Below are 22,579 nucleotides of genomic sequence, written 5' to 3' on the forward strand. Positions count from 1 at the left end.
AGTCTCTTTTATATAGGCCTTAGTGGTCCCCTAATACTGTATCTGAAGTCTCTTTTATATAGGCCTTAGTGGTCCCCTAATACTGTATCTGAAGTCTCTTTTATATAGGCCTTAGTGGTCCCCTAATACTGTATCTGAAGTCTCTTTATATAGGCCTTAGTGGTCCCCTAATACTGTATCTGAAGTCTCTTTATATAGGCCTTAGTGGTCCCCTAATACTGTATCTGAAGTCTCTTTATATAGGCCTTAGTGGTCCCCTAATACTGTATCTGAAGTCTCTTTTATATAGGCCTTAGTGGTCCCCTAATACTGTATCTGAAGTCTCTTTATATAGACCTTAGTGGTCCTCTAATACTGTATCTGAAGTCTCTTTATATATAGACCCTTAGTGGTCCCCTAATACTGTATCTGAAGTCTCTTTTATATAGATCTTAGTGGTCTCCTAATACTGTATCTGAAGTCTCTTTATATAGACCTTAGTGGTCCCCTAATACTGTATCTGAAGTCTCTTTTATATAGACCTTAGTGGTCCCCTAATACTGTATCTGAAGTCTCTTTTATATAGACCTTAGTGGTCCCCTAATACTGTATCTGAAGTCTCTTTTATATAGACCTTAGTGGTCCCCTAATACTGTATCTCTTAGGATGTGGAGGTGGAGGGTGCAGACAGACAGGCTCAGACAGACAGGCTCAGACAGACAGGTACAGACAGGTTCAGACATACAGGCTTAGACAGACAGGTACCGACAGGTTCAGACAGACAGGCTCAGACAGACAGGTACCGACAGGTTCAGACAGACAGGCTCAGACAGACAGGTACAGACAGGCTCAGACAGACAGGTACAGACAGGCTCAGACAGACAGGTACAGACCTTGGCTCCACAGGTGACATAAGGAGATTGACCGTCCTTCCCCGGCAACATGCCGATCACCTGGAGAGACAGACAGGTAGACAGACAGGTTACTGGTTAATAATAATAATAATAATACAGTTACAGGTAGGGGCTGTATGGAATGAATAAATAAATAAATATGCCTTTGAAATACATCATGAAATAAATAAATGAGGCAATAAATACATAAATAATTAATTAAATTTAATTATTTCATGGTACTTTCTGTGTCCATATTTATTTATTTCCCTCTCTATTTATTTCCAGTTCTTATATGCAAATCAGGGGGCGTGGCTATCTCACATTCAGAACAGAGCCGTGGGCATAAAAGGCGAAGTGAGAGTGCACCACGACCACGCAGAAGTGAATTTAGTGATGAATAAGATGGTGAAAATTGTTAAAATTGTCCCTGTTGTGTTCCGTCGTCTTTCCTTACAAGTCCCTTCCTTTACATTATTTTTATATTTATATTTATATCATATATATATATATATATATATATATATTTATATATATATTATATATATATATATATATGTATATATATATATATATCATATATATATATACATATATATATACATACATATATATACATATATATATATATATGTATATATATATATATATGTATACATATATATATCATATATATATATATATGATATATATATATTGTATGTATATATATATATGTATGTATATATATATATACATACATATATATATACATATATATACGTATATATATATATATATATGTATACATATATATACATATATATATATATGTATATATATATATATGTATATATATATATATGTATATATATATGTATGTATATATATATATGTATGTATATATATATATATGTATGTATATATATATATATATGTATATATATATCTATACATATATATGAAGGTTATTATGGGATGGAGGGGAACATACCCGGTTGAGTTTGATGAGGACACAGGGCTGACCTCTGCTGTAACCATAGAAACGGTCCGAAATCCCAGAGCACTCCTCCAACATGGTGCGGTTAAACTGACAAGAACGCTTTGGGTTATTCCTGACCTGCAGACAGACAGGTAGAGAGACAGACAGGTTAGAGAGAGACAGACAGGTTAGAGAGAGATAGACAGACAGGTAGACGGACAGGTAGAGAGAGACAGGTTAGAGAGACTGACAGGTTAGAGAGAGACAAACAGGTAGAGAAACAGACAGGTTAGAGAGAGACAAACAGGTAGAGAGACAGACAGGTTAGAGAGAGACAGACAGACAGACAGGTAGAGAGACAGACAGGTTAGAGAGAGACAGACAGGTTACAGAGACAGACAGACAGGTAGAGAGACAGACAGGTTAGAGTGACAGACAGACAGGTAGAGAGACAGACAGGTTAGAGTGACAGACAGACAGGTAGAGAGACAGACAGGTTAGAGAGGGAGACAGGGGCTGTGTACACGTAGTTCTAAGTGTATGGTGGAGATAACAGACTGGAAGTACCAGGATGTTCCCCTGAAACGTCCTGTGTGAACCGACAGACCCTACGCGCACTAAACGGGCGCCATCTGGACCACGCAGCGGAAAGGGGCGGGACCAGGGACGTGGACCGGCAGCTGATTGGACGAACGCGTCACGTGGGTCTGGCTTCTCGCGGCTGTCACCACAGAGCTTAACGGGCGTTCAGAATACGAGCTCGTATTTTACGAAAACAGTTAACCGGAATGTTCTTAGCCTCCCCTTTCGAAATTCAAATTACTAGAAAAAAGATTATATCCTGAGAATAGTGGACCTCCATCCATACAGGTCTGGCCTGTGAGGTCCACAGAGCTCCATTCATTCAGCACTGGCCTGTGAGCTCCATAGACCTCCATCCATTCAGGTCTGGCCTGTGAGGTCCACAGAGCTCCATTCATTCAGCACTGGCCTGTGAGCTCCATAGACCTCCATCCATTCAGGTCTGGCCTGTGAGCTCTATAGACCTCCATTCATTCAGCTCTGGCCTGTGAGCTCTATAGACCTCCATTCATTCAGCACTGGCCTGTGAGCTCTATAGACCTCCATTCATTCAGCTCTGGCCTGTGAGCTCTATAGACCTCCATTCATTCAGCACTGGCCTGTGAGCTCTATAGACCTCCATTCATTCAGCTCTGGCGCCTGTGAGCTCTATAGACCTCCATTCATTCAGCACTGGCCTGTGAGCTCTATAGACCTCCATTCATTCAGCTCTGGCCTGTGAGCTCTATAGACCTCCACTTATTCAGCTCTGGCCTGTGAGCTCTATAGACCTCCATTCATTCAGCACTGGCCTGTGAGCTCCATAGACCTCCACTCATTCAGCACTGGCCTGTGAGCTCTATAGACCTCCATTCATTCAGCACTGGCCTGTGAGCTCCATAGACCTCCACTCATTCAGCACTGGCCTGTGAGCTCTATAGACCTCCATTCATTCAGCTCTGGCCTGTGAGCTCCACAGACCTCCATACATTCAGCACTGGCCTGTGAGCTCCATAGACCTCCATCCATTCAGCTCTGGCCTGTGAGCTCCACAGACCTCCATCCATTCAGCACTGGCCTGTGAGCTCTATAGACCTCCATTCATTCAGCACTGGCCTGTGAGCTCTATAGACCTCCATTCATTCAGCACTGGCCTGTGAGCTCTATAGACCTCCATCCATTCTGCTCTGTCCTGTGAGCTCTATAGACCTCCATTCATTCAGCACTGGCCTGTGAGCTCTATAGACCTCCATCCATTCAGCACTGGCCTGTGAGCTCTATAGACCTCCATCCATTCAGCTCTGGCCTGTGAGCTCTATAGACCTCCATCCATTCAGCACTGGCCTGTGAGCTCTATAGACCTCCATTCATTCAGCACTGGCCTGTGAGCTCTATAGACCTCCATTCATTCAGCACTGGCCTGTGAGCTCTATAGACCTCCATTCATTCAGCACTGGCCTGTGAGCTCTATAGACCTCCATCCATTCAGCACTGGCCTGTGAGCTCTATAGACCTCCATTCATTCAGCTCTGGCCTGTGAGCTCTATAGACCTCCATCCATTCAGCTCTGGCCTGTGAGCTCTATAGACCTCCATTCATTCAGCTCTGGCCTGTGAGCTCTATAGACCTCCATTCATTCAGCACTGGCCTGTGAGCTCTATAGACCTCCATTCATTCAGCACTGGCCTGTGAGCTCTATAGACCTCCATTCATTCAGCTCTGGCCTGTGAGCTCTATAGACCTCCATTCATTCAGCACTGGCCTGTGAGCTCTATAGACCTCCATTCATTCAGCACTGGCCTGTGAGCTCTATAGACCTCCATCCATTCAGCACTGGCCTGTGAGCTCTATAGACCTCCATTCATTCAGCTCTGGCCTGTGAGCTCTATAGACCTCCATCCATTCAGCACTGGCCTGTGAGCTCTATAGACCTCCATTCATTCAGCACTGGCCTGTGAGCTCTATAGACCTCCATCCATTCAGCACTGGCCTGTGAGCTCTATAGACCTCCATTCATTCAGCTCTGGCCTGTGAGCTCTATAGACCTCCATTCATTCAGCTCTGGCCTGTAGCGCCCCCTATATGGATCCCTGGTGGAACTGCAACCAGTTCAGAAGCCGGAAGTAACGAGAGAGGAACTTCTCCCTTATTAGAAATTCTTTGGTTTGACACGTGGGTTAGAGAGACAGACAGACAGGTAGAGAGACAGACAGACAGGTAGAGAGACAGACAGACAGGTAGAGAGACAGACAGGTAGAGAGACAGACAGGGTTACCTCGCCACTGTCCTCTTGAATGAAGAATTGATCTGGAGCACAGTTATCATTCATCTGAACCTGATAACTGTCGTTATACGCTGCAGACAGGTTAGAGAGACAGACAGGTTAGAGAGACAAACAGGTTAGACAGAAAGACAGACGGACAGACAGGCAGGTAGACAGACAGACAGGTAGACAGACAGGCAGACAGACAGGTCTCTTACAGGACAGGAAGGTGTTGAGGTTCTGGATGAAACCCTCCCAGCTCTCTGACACGGAGAACCTGATCCAGACAGACAGGTAGACAGACAGACAGACAGACAGGCAGACAGGCAGACAGACAGGTCTCTTACGGGACAGGAAGGTGTTGAGGTTCAGGATGAAACCCTCCCAGCTCTCTGACACGGAGAACCTGATCCAGACAGACAGGTAGACAGACAGACAGACAGACAGACAGGTAGACAGGCAGACAGACAGACAGGTCTCTTACGGGACAGGAAGGTGTTGAGGTTCTGGATGAAACCCTCCCAGCTCTCTGACACGGAGAACCTGATCCAGACAGACAGGTAGACAGACAGACAGACAGACAAGCAGACAGGTAGACAGGCAGACAGACAGGTCTCTTACGGGACAGGAAGGTGTTGAGGTTCAGGATGAAACCCTCCCAGCTCTCTGACATGGAGAACCTGATCCAGACAGACAGGTAGACAGGCAGACAGACAGACAGACAGACAGGTAGACAGGCAGACAGACAGACAGGTCTCTTACGGGACAGGAAGGTGTTGAGGTTCTGGATGAAACCCTCCCAGCTCTCTGACACGGAGAACCTGATCCAGACAGACAGGTAGACAGACAGACAGACAGACAAGCAGACAGGTAGACAGGCAGACAGACAGGTCTCTTACGGGACAGGAAGGTGTTGAGGTTCAGGATGAAACCCTCCCAGCTCTCTGACATGGAGAACCTGATCCAGACAGACAGGTAGACAGACAGACAGACAGACAAGCAGACAGGTAGACAGGCAGACAGACAGGTCTCTTACGGGACAGGAAGGTGTTGAGGTTCAGGATGAAACCCTCCCAGCTCTCTGACATGGAGAACCTGATCCAGACAGACAGGTAGACAGACAGACAGACAGGTAGACAGACAGACAGGCAGACAGACAGGTCTCTTACGGGACAGGAAGGTGTTGAGGTTCTGGATGAAGCCGTCCCAGCTCTCTGTCTCTGACACGGAGAACCTGATCTCCAGCTGATCTCCTTTTGGACGAATCATCATCCCTAAAACATGGAGACACTCGTTAACCAATCACAGCGCGTCTCTCTGTGACCTCATGGTAGTCCCAGGAGAGGCTCTGAACCCTTCTTCTTCATTTACACTCGTTAACCAATCACAGCGCTTCTCTCTGTGACCTCATGGTAGTCCCAGGAGAGGCTCTGATCCCTTCTCCTTCATTTACACTCGTTAACCAATCACAGCGCGTCTCTCTGTGACCTCATGGTAGTCCCAGGAGAGGCTCTGATCCCTTCTCCTTCATTTACACTCGTTAACCAATCACAGCGCGTCTCTCTGTGACCTCATGGTAGTCCCAGGAGAGGCTCTGATCCCTTCTCCTTCATTTACACTCGTTAACCAATCACAGCGCGTCTCTCTGTGACCTCATGGTAGTCCCAGGAGAGGCTCTGATTGGTCCCCTCTAATCAGTCCAAAGGTCCAGGTCTGGCCTCTTAAGGGAACCTATTAAAAGGTGCCCCTGTAATAACAGACATGTTCTCGTTAACCAATCACAGCTCCAGAGTGTAGTCTGTTGGAGCCGTTTGATTGGTCGAGAGAGTTAGATAAACATGGAGGTGAGTTATTGAGCCGTTTGATTGGTCGAGAGAGTTAAACATGGAGGTGAGTTGTTGAGCCGTTTGATTGGTCGAGAGAATTAAACATGGAGGTGAGTTATTGAGCCGTTTGATTGGTCGAGAGAGTTAAACATGGAGGTGAGTTGTTGTGAAGTGGGTGTGAAACAGATTCAGCTGATTATTTCTCACTGAACTGAAATCAGAGAAACTTTCTAAACAAGTCGCCATGTTGGTGTGTGTGTGTGTCTCTGTGTGTTACCTGGGGTACTGAGGCGGTCCTGCCAGGTGGGCTTGTAGTCGTCCAGCGTGTGTGTGTGTGTGTGTGGTGGTGTGTGTATATGTGTGTGTGTATATGTGTGTTACCTGTGTGTATATGTGATGTGTGTGTGTATCTCTGTGTGTTACCTGGGGTACTGAGGCGGTCCTGCCAGGTGGGCTTGTAGTCGATCCAGCGTGTGTGTGTGTGTGTGTGTGGTGTGTGTATATGTGTGTGTGTATATGTGTGTTACCTGTGTGTATATGTGATGTGTGTGTGTCTCTGTGTGTGTGTACCTGTGTGTGTGTGTGTGTGTTATATATGTGTGTGTGTACCTGTGTGTCTCTGTGTGTTACCTGGGGTACTGAGGCGGTCCTGCCAGGTGGGCTTGTAGTCGTCCAGCGTGAGCAGCATGATGTACATCGTCAGAACAAACATCCCCGCCAGGAACAGGTAGAACACCAGGTAGAACAGCAGGATCAGCCCTATTAGATATTAATATTATTACTAATAATCATCCTAATAACAGGTAGAACAGCAGGATCAGACCTAATAACACATTATTAATACTATTATTACTAATAATCATCCTAATAACAGGTAGAACACCAGGTAGAACAGCAGGATCAGACCTAATAACACATTATTAATACTATTATTACTAATAATCATCCTAATAACAGGTAGAACAACAGGTAGAACAGCAGGATCAGACCTAATAACACATTATTAATACTATTATTACTAATAATCATCCTAATAACAGGTAGAACAGCAGGATCGGACCTAATAACACATTATTAATACTATTATTACTAATAATCATCCTAATAACAGGTAGACCACCAGGATCAGACCTAATAACACATTATTAATACTATTATTACTAATAATCATCCTAATAACAGGTAGAACAGCAGGATCAGACCTAATAACACATTATTAATACTATTATTAATAATAATCATCCTAATAACAGGTAGAACAGCAGGATCAGACCTAATAACACATTATTAATACTATTATTACTAATAATCATCCTAATAACAGGTAGAACAGCAGGATCAGACCTAATAACACATTATTAATACTATTATTACTAATAATCATCCTAATAACAGGTAGAACACCAGGTAGAACAGCAGGATCAGACCTAATAACACATTATTAATACTATTATTACTAATAATCATCCTAATAACAGGTAGAACAGCAGGATCAGACCTAATAACACATTATTAATACTATTATTACTAATAATCATCATAATAACAGGTAGAACAGCAGGATCAGACCTAATAACACATTATTAATACTATTATTACTAATAATCATCCTAACAACAGGTAGAACAGCAGGATCAGACCTAATAACACATTATTAATACTATTATTACTAATAATCATCCTAATAACAGGTAGAACATCAGGTAGAACACCAGGATCAGACCTATTAGATATTAATATTATTACTAATAATCATCCTAATAACAGGTGGAACACCAGGATCAGACCTAATAACACATTATTAATACTATTACTAATAATCATCCTAATAACAGGTAGAACAGCAGGATCAGACCTAATAACACATTATTAATACTATTATTACTAATAATCATCCTAATAACAGGTAGAACAGCAGGATCAGACCTAATAACACATTATTAATACTATTATTACTAATAATCATCCTAATAACAGGTAGACCACCAGGATCAGACCTAATAACAGGTAGACCACCAGGATCAGACCTAATAACAGGTAGACCACCAGGACCAGACCTATTAGATATTAACATTATTACTAATAATCATCCTAATAACAGGTAGACCACCAGGATCAGACCTAATAACAGGTAGAACACCAGGATCAGACCTAATGACAGGTAGACCACCAGGATCAGACCTAATAACAGGTAGACCACCAGGATAAGACCTAATAACAGGTAGACCACCAGGATCAGACCTAATAACAGGTAGACCACCAGGACCAGACCTAATAACAGGTAGAACACCAGGATCAGACCTAATAACAGGTAGACCACCAGGATCAGACCTAATAACAGGTAGACCACCAGGATCAGACCTAATAACAGGTAGACCACCAGGATAAGACCTAATAACAGGTAGACCACCAGGATCAGACCTAATAACAGGTAGACCACCAGGACCAGACCTAATAACAGGTAGAACACCAGGATCAGACATAATAACAGGTAGACCACCAGGACCAGACCTAATAACAGGTAGACCACCAGGACCAGACCTAATAACAGGTAGACCACCAGGACCAGACCTAATGACAGGTAGAACACCAGGACCAGACCTAATGACAGGTAGACCACCAGGATCAGACCTAATAACAGGTAGACCACCAGGACCAGACCTAATGACAGGTAGAACACCAGGACCAGACCTAATGACAGGTAGACCACCAGGATCAGACCTAATAACAGGTAGACCACCAGGACCAGACCTAATAACAGGTAGAACAGCAGGATCAGACCTAATAACACATTATTAATACTATTATTACTAATAATCATCCTAATAACAGGTAGAACATCAGGTAGAACACCAGGATCAGACCTATTAGATATTAATATTATTACTAATAATCATCCTAATAACAGGTGGAACACCAGGATCAGACCTAATAACACATTATTAATACTATTATTACTAATAATCATCCTAATAACAGGTAGAACAGCAGGATCAGACCTAATAACACATTATTAATACTATTATTACTAATAATCATCCTAATAACAGGTAGAACAGCAGGATCAGACCTAATAACACATTATTAATACTATTATTACTAATAATCATCCTAATAACAGGTAGACCACCAGGATCAGACCTAATAACAGGTAGACCACCAGGATCAGACCTAATAACAGGTAGACCACCAGGACCAGACCTATTAAGATATTAACATTATTACTAATAATCATCCTAATAACAGGTAGACCACCAGGATCAGACCTAATAACAGGTAGAACACCAGGATCAGACCTAATGACAGGTAGACCACCAGGATCAGACCTAATAACAGGTAGACCACCAGGATAAGACCTAATAACAGGTAGACCACCAGGATCAGACCTAATAACAGGTAGACCACCAGGACCAGACCTAATAACAGGTAGAACACCAGGATCAGACATAATAACAGGTAGACCACCAGGACCAGACCTAATAACAGGTAGACCACCAGGACCAGACCTAATAACAGGTAGACCACCAGGACCAGACCTAATAACAGGTAGAACACCAGGACCAGACCTAATGACAGGTAGACCACCAGGATCAGACCTAATAACAGGTAGACCACCAGGACCAGACCTAATAACAGGTAGAACACCAGGACCAGACCTAATAACATGTAGACCACCAGGACCAGACTTAATGACAGGTAGACCACCAGGACCAGACCTAATAACAGGTAGACCACCAGGATCAGACCTAATAACAGGTAGAACACCAGGACCAGACCTAATAACAGGTAGACCACCAGGATCAGACCTAATAACAGGTAGAACACCAGGACCAGACCTAATAACAGGTAGACCACCAGGATCAGACCTAATAACAGGTAGACCACCAGGACCAGACCTAATAACAGGTAGACCACCAGGATCAGACCTAATAACAGGTAGACCACCAGGATCAGACCTAATAACAGGTAGAACACCAGGACCAGACCTAATAACAGGTAGACCACCAGGACCAGACCTAATAACAGGTAGACCACCAGGATCAGACCTAATAACAGGTAGAACACCAGGACCAGACCTGATAACAGGTAGACCACCAGGATCAGACCTAATAACAGGTAGACCACCAGGATCAGACCTAATAACAGGTAGAACACCAGGACCAGACCTAATAACAGGTAGAACACCAGGACCAGACCTAATGACAGGTAGACCACCAGGATCAGACCTAATAACAGGTAGAACACCAGGACCAGACCTAATGACAGGTAGACCACCAGGACCAGACCTAATAACAGGTAGACCACCAGGACCAGACCTAATAACAGGTAGACCACCAGGATCAGACCTAATAACAGGTAGACCACCAGGACCAGACCTAATGACAGGTAGACCACCAGGATCAGACCTAATAACAGGTAGACCACCAGGATCAGACCTAATAACAGGTAGAACACCAGGACCAGACCTAATAACAGGTAGAACACCAGGACCAGACCTAATGACAGGTAGACCACCAGGATCAGACCTAATAACAGGTAGACCACCAGGATCAGACCTAATAACAGGTAGACCACCAGGACCAGACCTAATGACAGGTAGAACACCAGGACCAGACCTAATGACAGGTAGACCACCAGGATCAGACCTAATGACAGGTAGACCACCAGCAGACCTAATAACAGGTAAACCACCAGGATCAGACCTAATAACAGGTAGAACACCAGGACCAGACCTAATAACAGGTAGAACACCGGACCGACCTAATAACAGGTAGACCACCAGGACCAGACCTAATAACAGGTAGACCACCAGGATCAGACCTAATAACAGGTAGACCACCAGGACCAGACCTAATAACAGGTAGACCACCAGGATCAGACCTAATAACAGGTAGACCACCAGGACCAGACCTAATAACAGGTAGAACACCAGGACCAGACCTAATAACAGGTAGACCACCAGGATCAGACCTAATAACAGGTAGAACACCAGGTAGAAGAGCAGGATCAGACCTAATAACACATTATTAATACTATTATTACTAATAATCATCCTAATAACAGGTAGAACAGCAGGATCAGACCTAATAACACATTATTAATACTATTATTACTAATAATCATCCTAATAACAGGTAGAACACCAGGTAGAACAGCAGGATCAGACCTAATAACACATTATTAATACTATTATTACTAATAATCATCCTAATAACAGGTAGAACAGCAGGATCAGACCTAATAACACATTATTAATACTATTATTACTAATAATCATCATAATAACAGGTAGAACAGCAGGATCAGACCTAATAACACATTATTAATACTATTATTACTAATAATCATCCTAATAACAGGTAGAACAGCAGGATCAGACCTAATAACACATTATTAATACTATTATTACTAATAATCATCATAATAACAGGTAGAACATCAGGTAGAACACCAGGATCAGACCTATTAGATATTAATATTATTACTAATAATCATCCTAATAACAGGTGGAACACCAGGATCAGACCTAATAACACATTATTAATACTATTATTACTAATAATCATCCTAATAACAGGTAGAACAGCAGGATCAGACCTAATAACACATTATTAATACTATTATTACTAATAATCATCCTAATAACAGGTAGAACAGCAGGATCAGACCTAATAACACATTATTAATACTATTATTACTAATAATCATCCTAATAACAGGTAGACCACCAGGATCAGACCTAATAACAGGTAGACCACCAGGATCAGACCTAATAACAGGTAGACCACCAGGACCAGACCTATTAGATATTAATATTATTACTAATAATCATCCTAATAACAGGTAGACCACCAGGACCAGACCTAATGACAGGTAGACCACCAGGATCAGACCTAATAACAGGTAGACCACCAGGATCAGACCTAATAACAGGTAGACCACCAGGACCAGACCTAATAACAGGTAGACCACCAGGATCAGACCTACTAACAGGTAGACCACCAGGACCAGACCTAATAACAGGTAGAACACCAGGACCAGACCTAATGACAGGTAGACCACCAGGATCAGACCTTAACAGGTAGACCACCAGGACCAGACCTAATGACAGGTAGAACACCGGACCAGACCTAATGACAGGTAGACCACCAGGATCAGACCCTAATAACAGGTAGACCACCAGGATCAGACCTAATAACAGGTAGACCAAGACCAGGACCTAAACAACAGGTAGAACACCAGGACCAGACCTAATAACAGGTAGACCACCAGGACCAGACCTAATAACAGGTAGACCACCAGGATCAGACCTAATAACAGGTAGAACACCAGGACCAGACCTAATGACAGGTAGACCACCAGGACCAGACCTAATGACAGGTAGACCACCAGGATCAGACCTAATAACAGGTAGACCACCAGGACCAGACCTAATAACAGGTAGAACACCAGGACCAGACACCAGGACCAGACCTAATAACAGGTAGAACACCAGGACCAGACCTAATAACAGGTAGACCACCAGGATCAGACCTAATAACAGGTAGACCACCAGGACCAGACCTAATAACAGGTAGAACACCAGGACCAGACCTAATAACAGGTAGACCACCAGGACCAGACCTAATAACAGGTAGAACACCAGGATCAGACCTAATAACAGGTAGACCACCAGGACCAGACCTAATAACAGGTAGAACACCAGGACCAGACCTAATAACAGGTAGACCACCAGGACCAGACCTAATAACAGGTAGACCACCAGGACCAGACCTAATAACAGGTAGAACACCAGGACCAGACCTAATAACAGGTAGACCACCAGGATCAGACCTAATAACAGGTAGAACACCAGGACCAGACCTAATAACAGGTAGAACACCAGGACCAGACCTAATAACAGGTAGACCACCAGGACCAGACCTAATAACAGGTAGAACACCAGGACCAGACCTAATAACAGGTAGACCACCAGGACCAGACCTAATAACAGGTAGACCACCAGGATCAGACCTAATAACAGGTAGACCACCAGGACCAGACCTAATGACAGGTAGAACACCAGGACCAGACCTAATAACAGGTAGAACAAGGCCACTACAGGTAGACCACCAGGACCAGACCTAATAACAGGTAGACCACCAGGATCAGACCTAATAACAGGTAGACCACCAGGATCAGACCTAATAACAGGTAGACCACCAGGACCAGACCTAATGACAGGTAGAACACCAGGACCAGACCTAATAACAGGTAGACCACCAGGACCAGACCTAATAACAGGTAGACCACCAGGACCAGACCTAATAACAGGTAGAACACCAGGACCAGACCTAATAACAGGTAGACCACCAGGACCAGACCTAATGACAGGTAGACCACCAGGACCAGACCTAATAACAGGTAGACCACCAGGATCAGACCTAATAACAGGTAGACCACCAGGACCAGACCTAATAACAGGTAGAACACCAGGACCAGACCTAATAACAGGTAGAACACCAGGACCAGACCTAATAACAGGTAGACCACCAGGATCAGACCTAATAACAGTAGTAGTTGTGTAGTGTGTAGTGACTGCTGTGTAGTGTGTCTGCATTAGCTGGATGTGTGTGTGTGTGTGTGTGTGTTATCTGAAAACAGTGTTTGCTTTGGGGTCAAGATAACAGAGTTCTGAAGTGTGATATAGCAAATCATAAATACTGTAATAACCAGGTAGACCACCTGGACACACATTATTATTATTATTATTATTATTACTACTAATAATCATCTTGATAAAGCCTCTGACCCAGGAACAGAAGACCTGCCTATTTAGCCTTTTTCTTGTTTTTTAACCCTTTTTGTCACGTTTCTTTCTATAATCTTTATTTGTAGTTTCTATAATCTTTATTTGTAGTTTCTATAATCTTTGTTTGTAGTTCTCTTTTTTTAATTATATACTTTTTTTTTTTTTTTTTTTTTTTTTTTTTTTTTTTTTTTTTTTTTTTTTTTTTTTATATTTTTTATTAAAATTATTAAAATTTAAAAAAAAGAAAGATAGAATAAAAAAAAAAAAAAAAAAAAAAAAATATAAAATAAAAAAAAAAAAAAAAAAAAAAAAAGAGAGAGAGAAGAGAGAGAGAAAAAAAGAATGTTTTTGTTTTTTTTTTTTTTTTTTTTGTTTTTTTTGTGTTTTTTTAAGGGACAAAGCCAGAGAGAGGTAAAAAATGATCAACAGGATGGAGACAAAGAGACAGAGAGACAAGAAAGGAGGGGAGGGGGGGGGGGGGGGGGGGGGGGGGGGGGGGGGGGGGGCAGAGAGAGAGACAGAGACAGAGAGAAAGAGAAGAGACAGAGAAAGACAGAGAGAACAGAGAGCGTTCAGAGAGAACAGGAAGAAGAAGAAATATTAACGTTCAGCATTTTATTTTATATCCCCTTATCTTCTCATGTGTAGCCCACAGTGGATGACCTACATTCAGAGGTGTTATGTTATATTAACAGCAGTCGTTTTCACCCAGAAACACAGAATCCTGCGTTCTGATTGGCTGCCAGTTTATCCTCAGATTATTATTCTAAGTGTGTGACAGCATTATGGGATGGATCCCTACAGAGATAGACCTTTTAGTTAAAGAGTAAGATCCTTTTAGTTTAACATGAAACAGCCCCGAAATCACCATCACCAAACTCCACCAGACTCCATGTAAATAATCAGGACTTTATCGTCGTAAAACACACTTCATTCAAAGTGGACAGAAACTAAATAAAACTTCCAAAAGCCGTCTTGGTTCATCTTTACACTGTTCCAACAATCACCACTCTGGTTTGGTTGAAATAAACCCTTAATTCACCCATTTGCATGTGGAGATATGCTGGCTCTATACACACTAAAAGTCCTGATTATTTACATGGAGTCTGGTGGAGATATGCTGGCTCTATACACACTAAAAGTCCTGATTATTTACATGGAGTCTGGTGGAGATATGCTGGCTCTATACACGCTAAAAGTCCTGATTATTTACATGGAGTCTGGTGGAGATATGCTGGCTCTATACACGCTAAAAGTCCTGATTATTTACATGGAGTCTGGTGGAGATATGCTGGCTCTATACACACTAAAAGTCCTGATTATTTACATGGAGTCTGGTGGAGATATGCTGGCTCTATACACGCTAAAAGTCCTGATTATTTACATGGAGTCTGGTGGTCAAGTCGTTTTTATACTTTTCAATGCTTAATGTTTTAATGTGTGTGCATGTGTGTGTGTGTGTGTGTGTGTGTGTGTGTGTGTGTGTGTGTGTGTGTGTCTGTGTGGATAGATTACAGTCCAATCAACCCTGTTTTCTTAATCCAGATTAACACACACTGTAACCCTTTGATGGCGTTCATTGTGTCCTTCAGTCTCTCCATCAAGGCCAAACATCCCGAGCCCCGGTGCATGATGGGAGATATGATTTATTCTCAGAGAGGAGTTATGTAAACCAGAGCAGACTTCAGACCAGAGAGAGAGAGAGAGAAACACACACAGACACAGACACACACACACACACACACACACACACACACACACACACACACACACACACACACACACACACACACACACACACACAGACACACACACACACACACACACACACACACACACACACACACACAACACACACACACACACAGACACACACACACACACACACACAACACCCACACCACACACACACACACACACACACACAGACACACACACACACACACACACACACACAGACACACACACACACACACACACACACACACACACACACACAGACACACACACACACACACACACACACACAGACACACACACACACACACACAGACAGAGACACACACACACACACACACACACACACACACACACACAGACACATGTTCACATCTCCAGCTAACAACCCAAACATGTTCAGTACCAACACGGTGAACAGCTGACCACCCCAAAAACATCAGATCTACTACATGACATCATGATGACACATGACATCATGATGACATCATGCCAGTGTTTCCTCTCTGTTGATTTGACCGTCCCCCCCACGGTATCAGAAGCAGGGCTGCATGGTCAGAGTGATGTCAGAGAACGTTAGTATTTGAGGAGCATCACCAGACCTGCCAGCCCTGAGAAACTGTTGAGGAGAAACTTCCTGATTTATTGTCTACGTTCTGGTTCATGAACACAGCAGCACGCAGAATAAATGTGCCATGACATGTCAAACCTGTCTACATTTAAACCCTAGAAAATAATCATGTTCAAGTAGGCTACTTTAATTAAATAAAACATTTTATTTAACTTATCGGTCATATTTAATACAACTAATTGGATCATAATATGATCCAATAAAATAAAATAAATTACACTGCATAAGGAGCACTTTTACTTTTGGTACTTTAGGTATATTTTGATAATACTTTTGGACTATTACCTAGGGAAGATGTTGAATGCAGGACTTGTAACTGACAAGTAATGTGTAACTCTACAACACAGTTTTTTCTACTTTTACTGCGATACATGATGTGAGTGAGTCTTCCACCTCTGGAGATCACCATGAACACCTGCAGCTGCGTTTAACACTGAAAACACACCGCTCAGTTCAGGGTTTACCTGCAGCTCTGCTACAGCAGCAGCTAACCGCTAACGTTACCTGCAGCTCTGCTACAGTAGCAGCTAACCGCTAACGTTACCTGCAGCTCTGCTACAGTAGCAGCTAACCGCTAACGTTACCTGCAGCTCTGCTACAGCAGCAGCTAACCGCTAACGTTACCTGCAGCTCTGCTACAGCAGCAGTAACCATACGTTACCTGCGGCTCTGCTAGTAGCAGCTAACCGTAACGTTACCTGCAGCTCTGCTAAAAGCAGCAACTAACCAAGTACCTGCAGCTCTGCTACAGTAGCAGCTAACCGCTAACGTTACCTGCAGCTCTGCTACAGCAGCAGCTAACCGCTAACGTTACCTGCAGCTCTGCTACAGTAGCAGCTAACCGCTAACGTTACCTGCAGCTCTGCTACAGCAGCAGCTAACCGCTAACGTTACCTGCAGCTCTGCTACAGCAGCAGCTAACCGCTAACGTTACCTGCAGCTCTGCTACAGTAGCAGCTAACCGCTAACGTTACCTGCAGCTCTGCTACAGCAGCAGCTAACCGCTAACGTTACCTGCAGCTCTGCTACAGCAGCAGCTAACCGCTAACGTTACCTGCAGCTCTGCTACAGTAGCAGCTAACCGCAGTTACCTGCAGCTCTGCTACGTAGCAGCTAATATCGTTACCTGCAGCTCTGCTACAGCAGCAGCTAACCGCGTTACCTGCAGCTCTGCTACAGTAGCAGCTAACCGCACGTTACCCAGCGCTCTGCTACAGTAGCAGCTAACCGTAACGTTACCCGCAGCTCTGCTACAGCAGCAGCTAACCGCTACGTTACCTGCAGCTCTGCTACCAAGCAGTTAACGCTCGCTTACTGGCTCTGCTGCTAACCAGTTAACCCATACGTTACCTGCAGCTCTGCTACAGCAGCAGCTAACGGCTAACGTTACCTGCAGCTCTGCTACAGTAGCAGCTAACCGCTAACGTTACCTGCAGCTCTGCTACAGCAGCAGCTAACCGCTAACGTTACCTGCAGCTCTGCTACAGCAGCAGCTAACGGCTAACGTTACCTACGGCAGCTCTGCTACAGCAGCAGCTAACCGCTAACGTTACCTGCAGCTCTGCTACAGCAGCAGCTAACCGCTAACGTTACCTGCAGCTCTGCTACAGCAGCAGCTAACCGCTAACGTTACCTGCAGCTCTGCTACAGCAGCTAACCGTACGTTACCTCGGCTCTGCTACAGCAGCAGCTAACCGCTACGCTTACCTGCAGCTCTGCTACAGCAGCAGCTAACCGTACGTTACCTGCAGCTCTGCTACAGCAGCGCTAACCGCTAACGTTACCTGCACCTGCTACAGCAGCAGCTATACATGCGTTACCTGCAGCTCTGCTACGGTAGCGCTAACCGTTAGCGTTACCTGCAGCTCTGCTACGGCAGCAGCTAACGTAACGTTACCTGCAGCTCTGCTACGCAGCAGCTAACCATGCAGTTACCTGCAGCTCTGCTACAGCGGCTAACATACGCGTTACCTGCAGCTCTGCTAGCAGCGGCTAACATGCACGTTACCTGCACTCTGCTACACGGCACTACACTAACGTTACCTGTAGTCACACTAGTCTCTCACACGAAGTCTGCACGGATAACACTGTTAGAGTCGACTGCTCGCTCTGTTTGTTAAGGCAACACAATTAATCCCCCCCCAGACTACAGCCTACAGCCAAGTACCTGAACACACCACCCAGACTACAACCTACAGCCAAGTACCTGAACACACCACCCAGACTACAGACTGCATCCAAGTACCTGAACACACCACCCAGACTACAGACTGCATCCAAGTACCTGAACACACCACCCAGACTACAGACTGCATCCAAGTACCTGAACACACCACCCAGACTACAGACTGCATCCAAGTACCTGAACACACCACCCAGACTACAGACTGCATCCAAGTACCTGAACACACCACCCAGACTACAGACTACATCCAAGTACCTGAACACACCACCCAGACTACAGACTGCATCCAAGTACCTGAACACACCACCCAGACTACAGCCTACAGACAAGTACCTGAACACACCACCCAGACTACAGACTACAGCCAAGTACCTGAACACACCACCCAGACTACAACCTACAGCCAAGTACCTGAACACACCACCCAGACTACAACCTACATCCAAGTACCTGAACACACCACCCAGACTACAGACTACATCCAAGTACCTGAACACACCACCCAGACTACAGCCGACAGCCAAGTACCTGAACACACCACCCAGACTACAGCCTACAGACAAGTACCTGAAACACCACCCAGACTACAGACTACAGCCAAGTACCTGAACACACCACCCAGACTACAACCTACAGCCAAGTACCTGAACACACCACCCAGACTACAACCTACATCCAAGTACCTGAACACACCACCCAGACTACAGACTACATCCAAGTACCTGAACACACCACCCAGACTACAGCCGACAGCCAAGTACCTGAACACACCACCCAGACTACAGCCTACAGCCAAGTACCTGAACACACCACCCAGACTACAGACTACAGCCTAGTACCTGAACACACCGCCCAGACTATAGCCTAGTACCTGAACACACCACCCAGACTACAACCTACAGCCAAGTACCTGAACACACCACCCAGACTACAGACTACAGCCAAGTACCTGAACACACCGCCCAGACTATAGCCTAGTACCTGAACACACCACCCAGACTACAACCTACAGCCAAGTACCTGAACACACCACCCAGACTACAGACTACAGAGAGATAGAGATAGAGAGAAAGAGAGAGAGTGATGTAGCTAGTGGGTCAGAGAGATAGAGATAGAGAGTGATGGATAGAGAGATAGAGAGATAGATAGAGAGAGAGAGAAATAGAGAGAAAGAGAGAGAGAGTGATGGATAGAGAGATAGATAGAGAGAGAGGTCCGGTTCCTACCCCAGCTTGAGGCGGTCCGGCCCAGTAGCTCGTGGGTCAGAGAGAAAGATAGAGAGAAAGAGAGAGAGTGATGAAGAGAGAGAGAGAGAGATCCCGGTGTTAACCTACCCCAGCTGGACGCGGTCCGGCCCAGGAGCTCGTGGGTCAGAGATAGAGAGATAGAGAGAGATAGAGAGATAGAGTGATAGAGAGAAAGAGAGAGATAGAGAGATAGAGAGAAAGAGAGAGATAGAGTGATAGAGAGAAAGAGAGAGATAGAGTGATAGAGAGAAAGAGAGAATCCCGGTGTTAAACCACCCCAGCTGGACGCGGTCCGCCCAGGAGCTCGTGGGTCAGAGATAGAGAGATAGAAGAGATAGAGTGATAGAGAGAAAGAGAGAGATAGAGTGATAGAGAGAAAGAGAGTGATAGAGAGATAGAGTGATAGAGAGAAAGAGTGATAGAGAGAAAGAGTGATAGAGAGAGAGATGATAGAGAGAAAGAGAGAGATAGAGTGATAGAGAGATAGAGTGATAGAGAGAAAGAGAGTGATAGAGAGATAGAGTGATAGAGAGAAAGAGAGAGATAGAGTGATAGAGAGAAAGAGAGAGATCCCGGTGTTAAACTACCCCAGCTGGACGCGGTCCGGCCCAGGAGCTCGTGGGTCAGAGATAGAGAGATAGAGAGAGATAGAGTGATAGAGAGATAGAGAGAGATAGAGAGATAGAGAGAGATAGAGTGATAGAGAGATAGAGAGAGATAGAGTGATAGAGAGATAGAGAGAGATAGAGAGATAGAGAGAGATAGAGTGATAGAGAGATAAGGTCCCGGTTCTTACCCCAGCTGGACGCGGTCCGGCCCAGGAGCTCGTGGGTCCGCGGGTTCCAGAAAGCGTCCCTCCACTCGCTGCTCGAGCCTTTCCGCTCCTCGTCCTTGGTCCCGGACATGGTGGCGGACCGGAGGAACAACCGGAGGAGAAGGAGGACAAGAAGAAGATGGAGGCGGTCTCTGCGTGCGACGCTCAAGGCTCAGATGATGGCGCGAGCTGCTGCTGCTGTGACGGCGCGAGCTTCCCGCCTCTTCTGCTGCTGCTGCTGCTCTGATAGTCCGGGTTAAAATGGACCCGTGCGGGCGAGGAGGACCGGCGATTACCACAGATAGAGAGATAGAGAGAGGGACAGATAGAGAGAGAGACTGAGAGATGGAGAGAGAGACTGAGAGATGGAGAGAAACAGAGAGAGAAGGAGAGAGAGAGAGAGAGAAACTGCGGTTTACCTCCTCCTCCCCCCAGCAGCGCCTGACGTCACATCTGCCCTCTCAAACAGCCAATCAGAGAGCACCATCAGCACCATGCCTGGTGTATGATGATAATAATAACAATCGGATGATACCAGACCCAAAATGGCGTCTCTTCACTTCAGTCTGAAACTGGAAGAACCATCAGCTGTTTACCTTTAAAAGATCTCAGATCACATCAGATCACATCAGATCACATTAGATCAGAGTATTCCAGTTATTCATGTATTGTATTGCTGCTCCTCTGGTTAACTGGCTCGTGGAGATATATTTTGGTCCTGTAGTTTGTTACCCTCCCATCATTAATCTGACCCGTTACTCTCTATATTTCATATGACAACCACAAACATCCTTTTAAACAATTAGATATTCTAAAAGTAAGAAAGCTATCACAACCGTCCATCTTTGGAGCCACTTTAAGACTTAAATTACCTGATTTATGTGTATAGTCAGTACATATAGTTATATGTGTAAATAATGGGCATTATGTCTATGTCCGTCCGTCTTTGAATGTTGTTTAAATAAAGATTTGAAAAGGTGTACTTCTGTATTCTGTTGCCCCCTGAATATGTGTAAATGGAGTTGGTTCATTTAGTCACCAAACCCACCAGACTCCATGTAAATAATCAGGACTTTTAGTGTGTATAGAGCCAGCATATCTCCACCAGACTCCATGTAAATAATCAGGACTTTTAGCGTGTATAGAGCCAGCATATCTCCACCAGACTCCATGTAAATAATCAGGACTTTTAGCGTGTATAGAGCCAGCATATCTCCACCAGACTCCATGTAAATAATCAGGACTTTTAGCGTGTATAGAGCCAGCATATCTCCACCAGACTCCATGTAAATAATCAGGACTTTTAGCGTGTATAGAGCCAGCATATCTCCACCAGACTCCATGTAAATAATCAGGACTTTTAGCGGGTGTATATAGAGCCAGCATATCTCCACCAGACTCCATGTAAATAATCAGGACTTTTAGCGTGTATAGAGCCAGCATATCTCCACCAGACTCCATGTAAATAATCAGGACTTTTAGCGTGTATAGAGCCAGCATATCTCCACCAGACTTCATGTAAATAATCAGGACTTTTAGCGTGTATAGAGCCAGCATATCTCCACCAGACTCCATGTAAATAATCAGGAATTTTGCGCGTGTATAGAGCCAGCATATCTCCATCAGACTCCATGTAAATAATCAGGACTTTTAGTGTGTATAGAGCCAGCATATCTCCATCAGACTCCAT

The 22,579-nt window shown here is 44.4% G+C and overlaps 1 protein-coding gene across 1 annotated transcript; it reads right to left on the bottom strand.

Moving 5' to 3' along the window:
• Positions 1-872: 872 nt before the first annotated feature.
• On the bottom strand, positions 873-21,264 carry LOC120573284 (sodium/potassium-transporting ATPase subunit beta-2-like; the record flags this gene model as incomplete). The annotated part of the gene is given in 6 exon segments (XM_039822929.1): positions 873-932; positions 1,846-1,971; positions 4,670-4,749; positions 5,827-5,931; positions 7,114-7,242; positions 20,872-21,264. Coding segments are annotated over 6 exon segments (609 nt in total), but the record flags the coding sequence as incomplete, so codon positions are not given.
• Positions 21,265-22,579: the final 1,315 nt, after the last annotated feature.

Source organism: Perca fluviatilis, chromosome 14 (assembly GCF_010015445.1).
Source record: "Perca fluviatilis chromosome 14, GENO_Pfluv_1.0, whole genome shotgun sequence".
NCBI classification, from domain to species: Eukaryota; Metazoa; Chordata; class Actinopteri; order Perciformes; family Percidae; genus Perca; species Perca fluviatilis.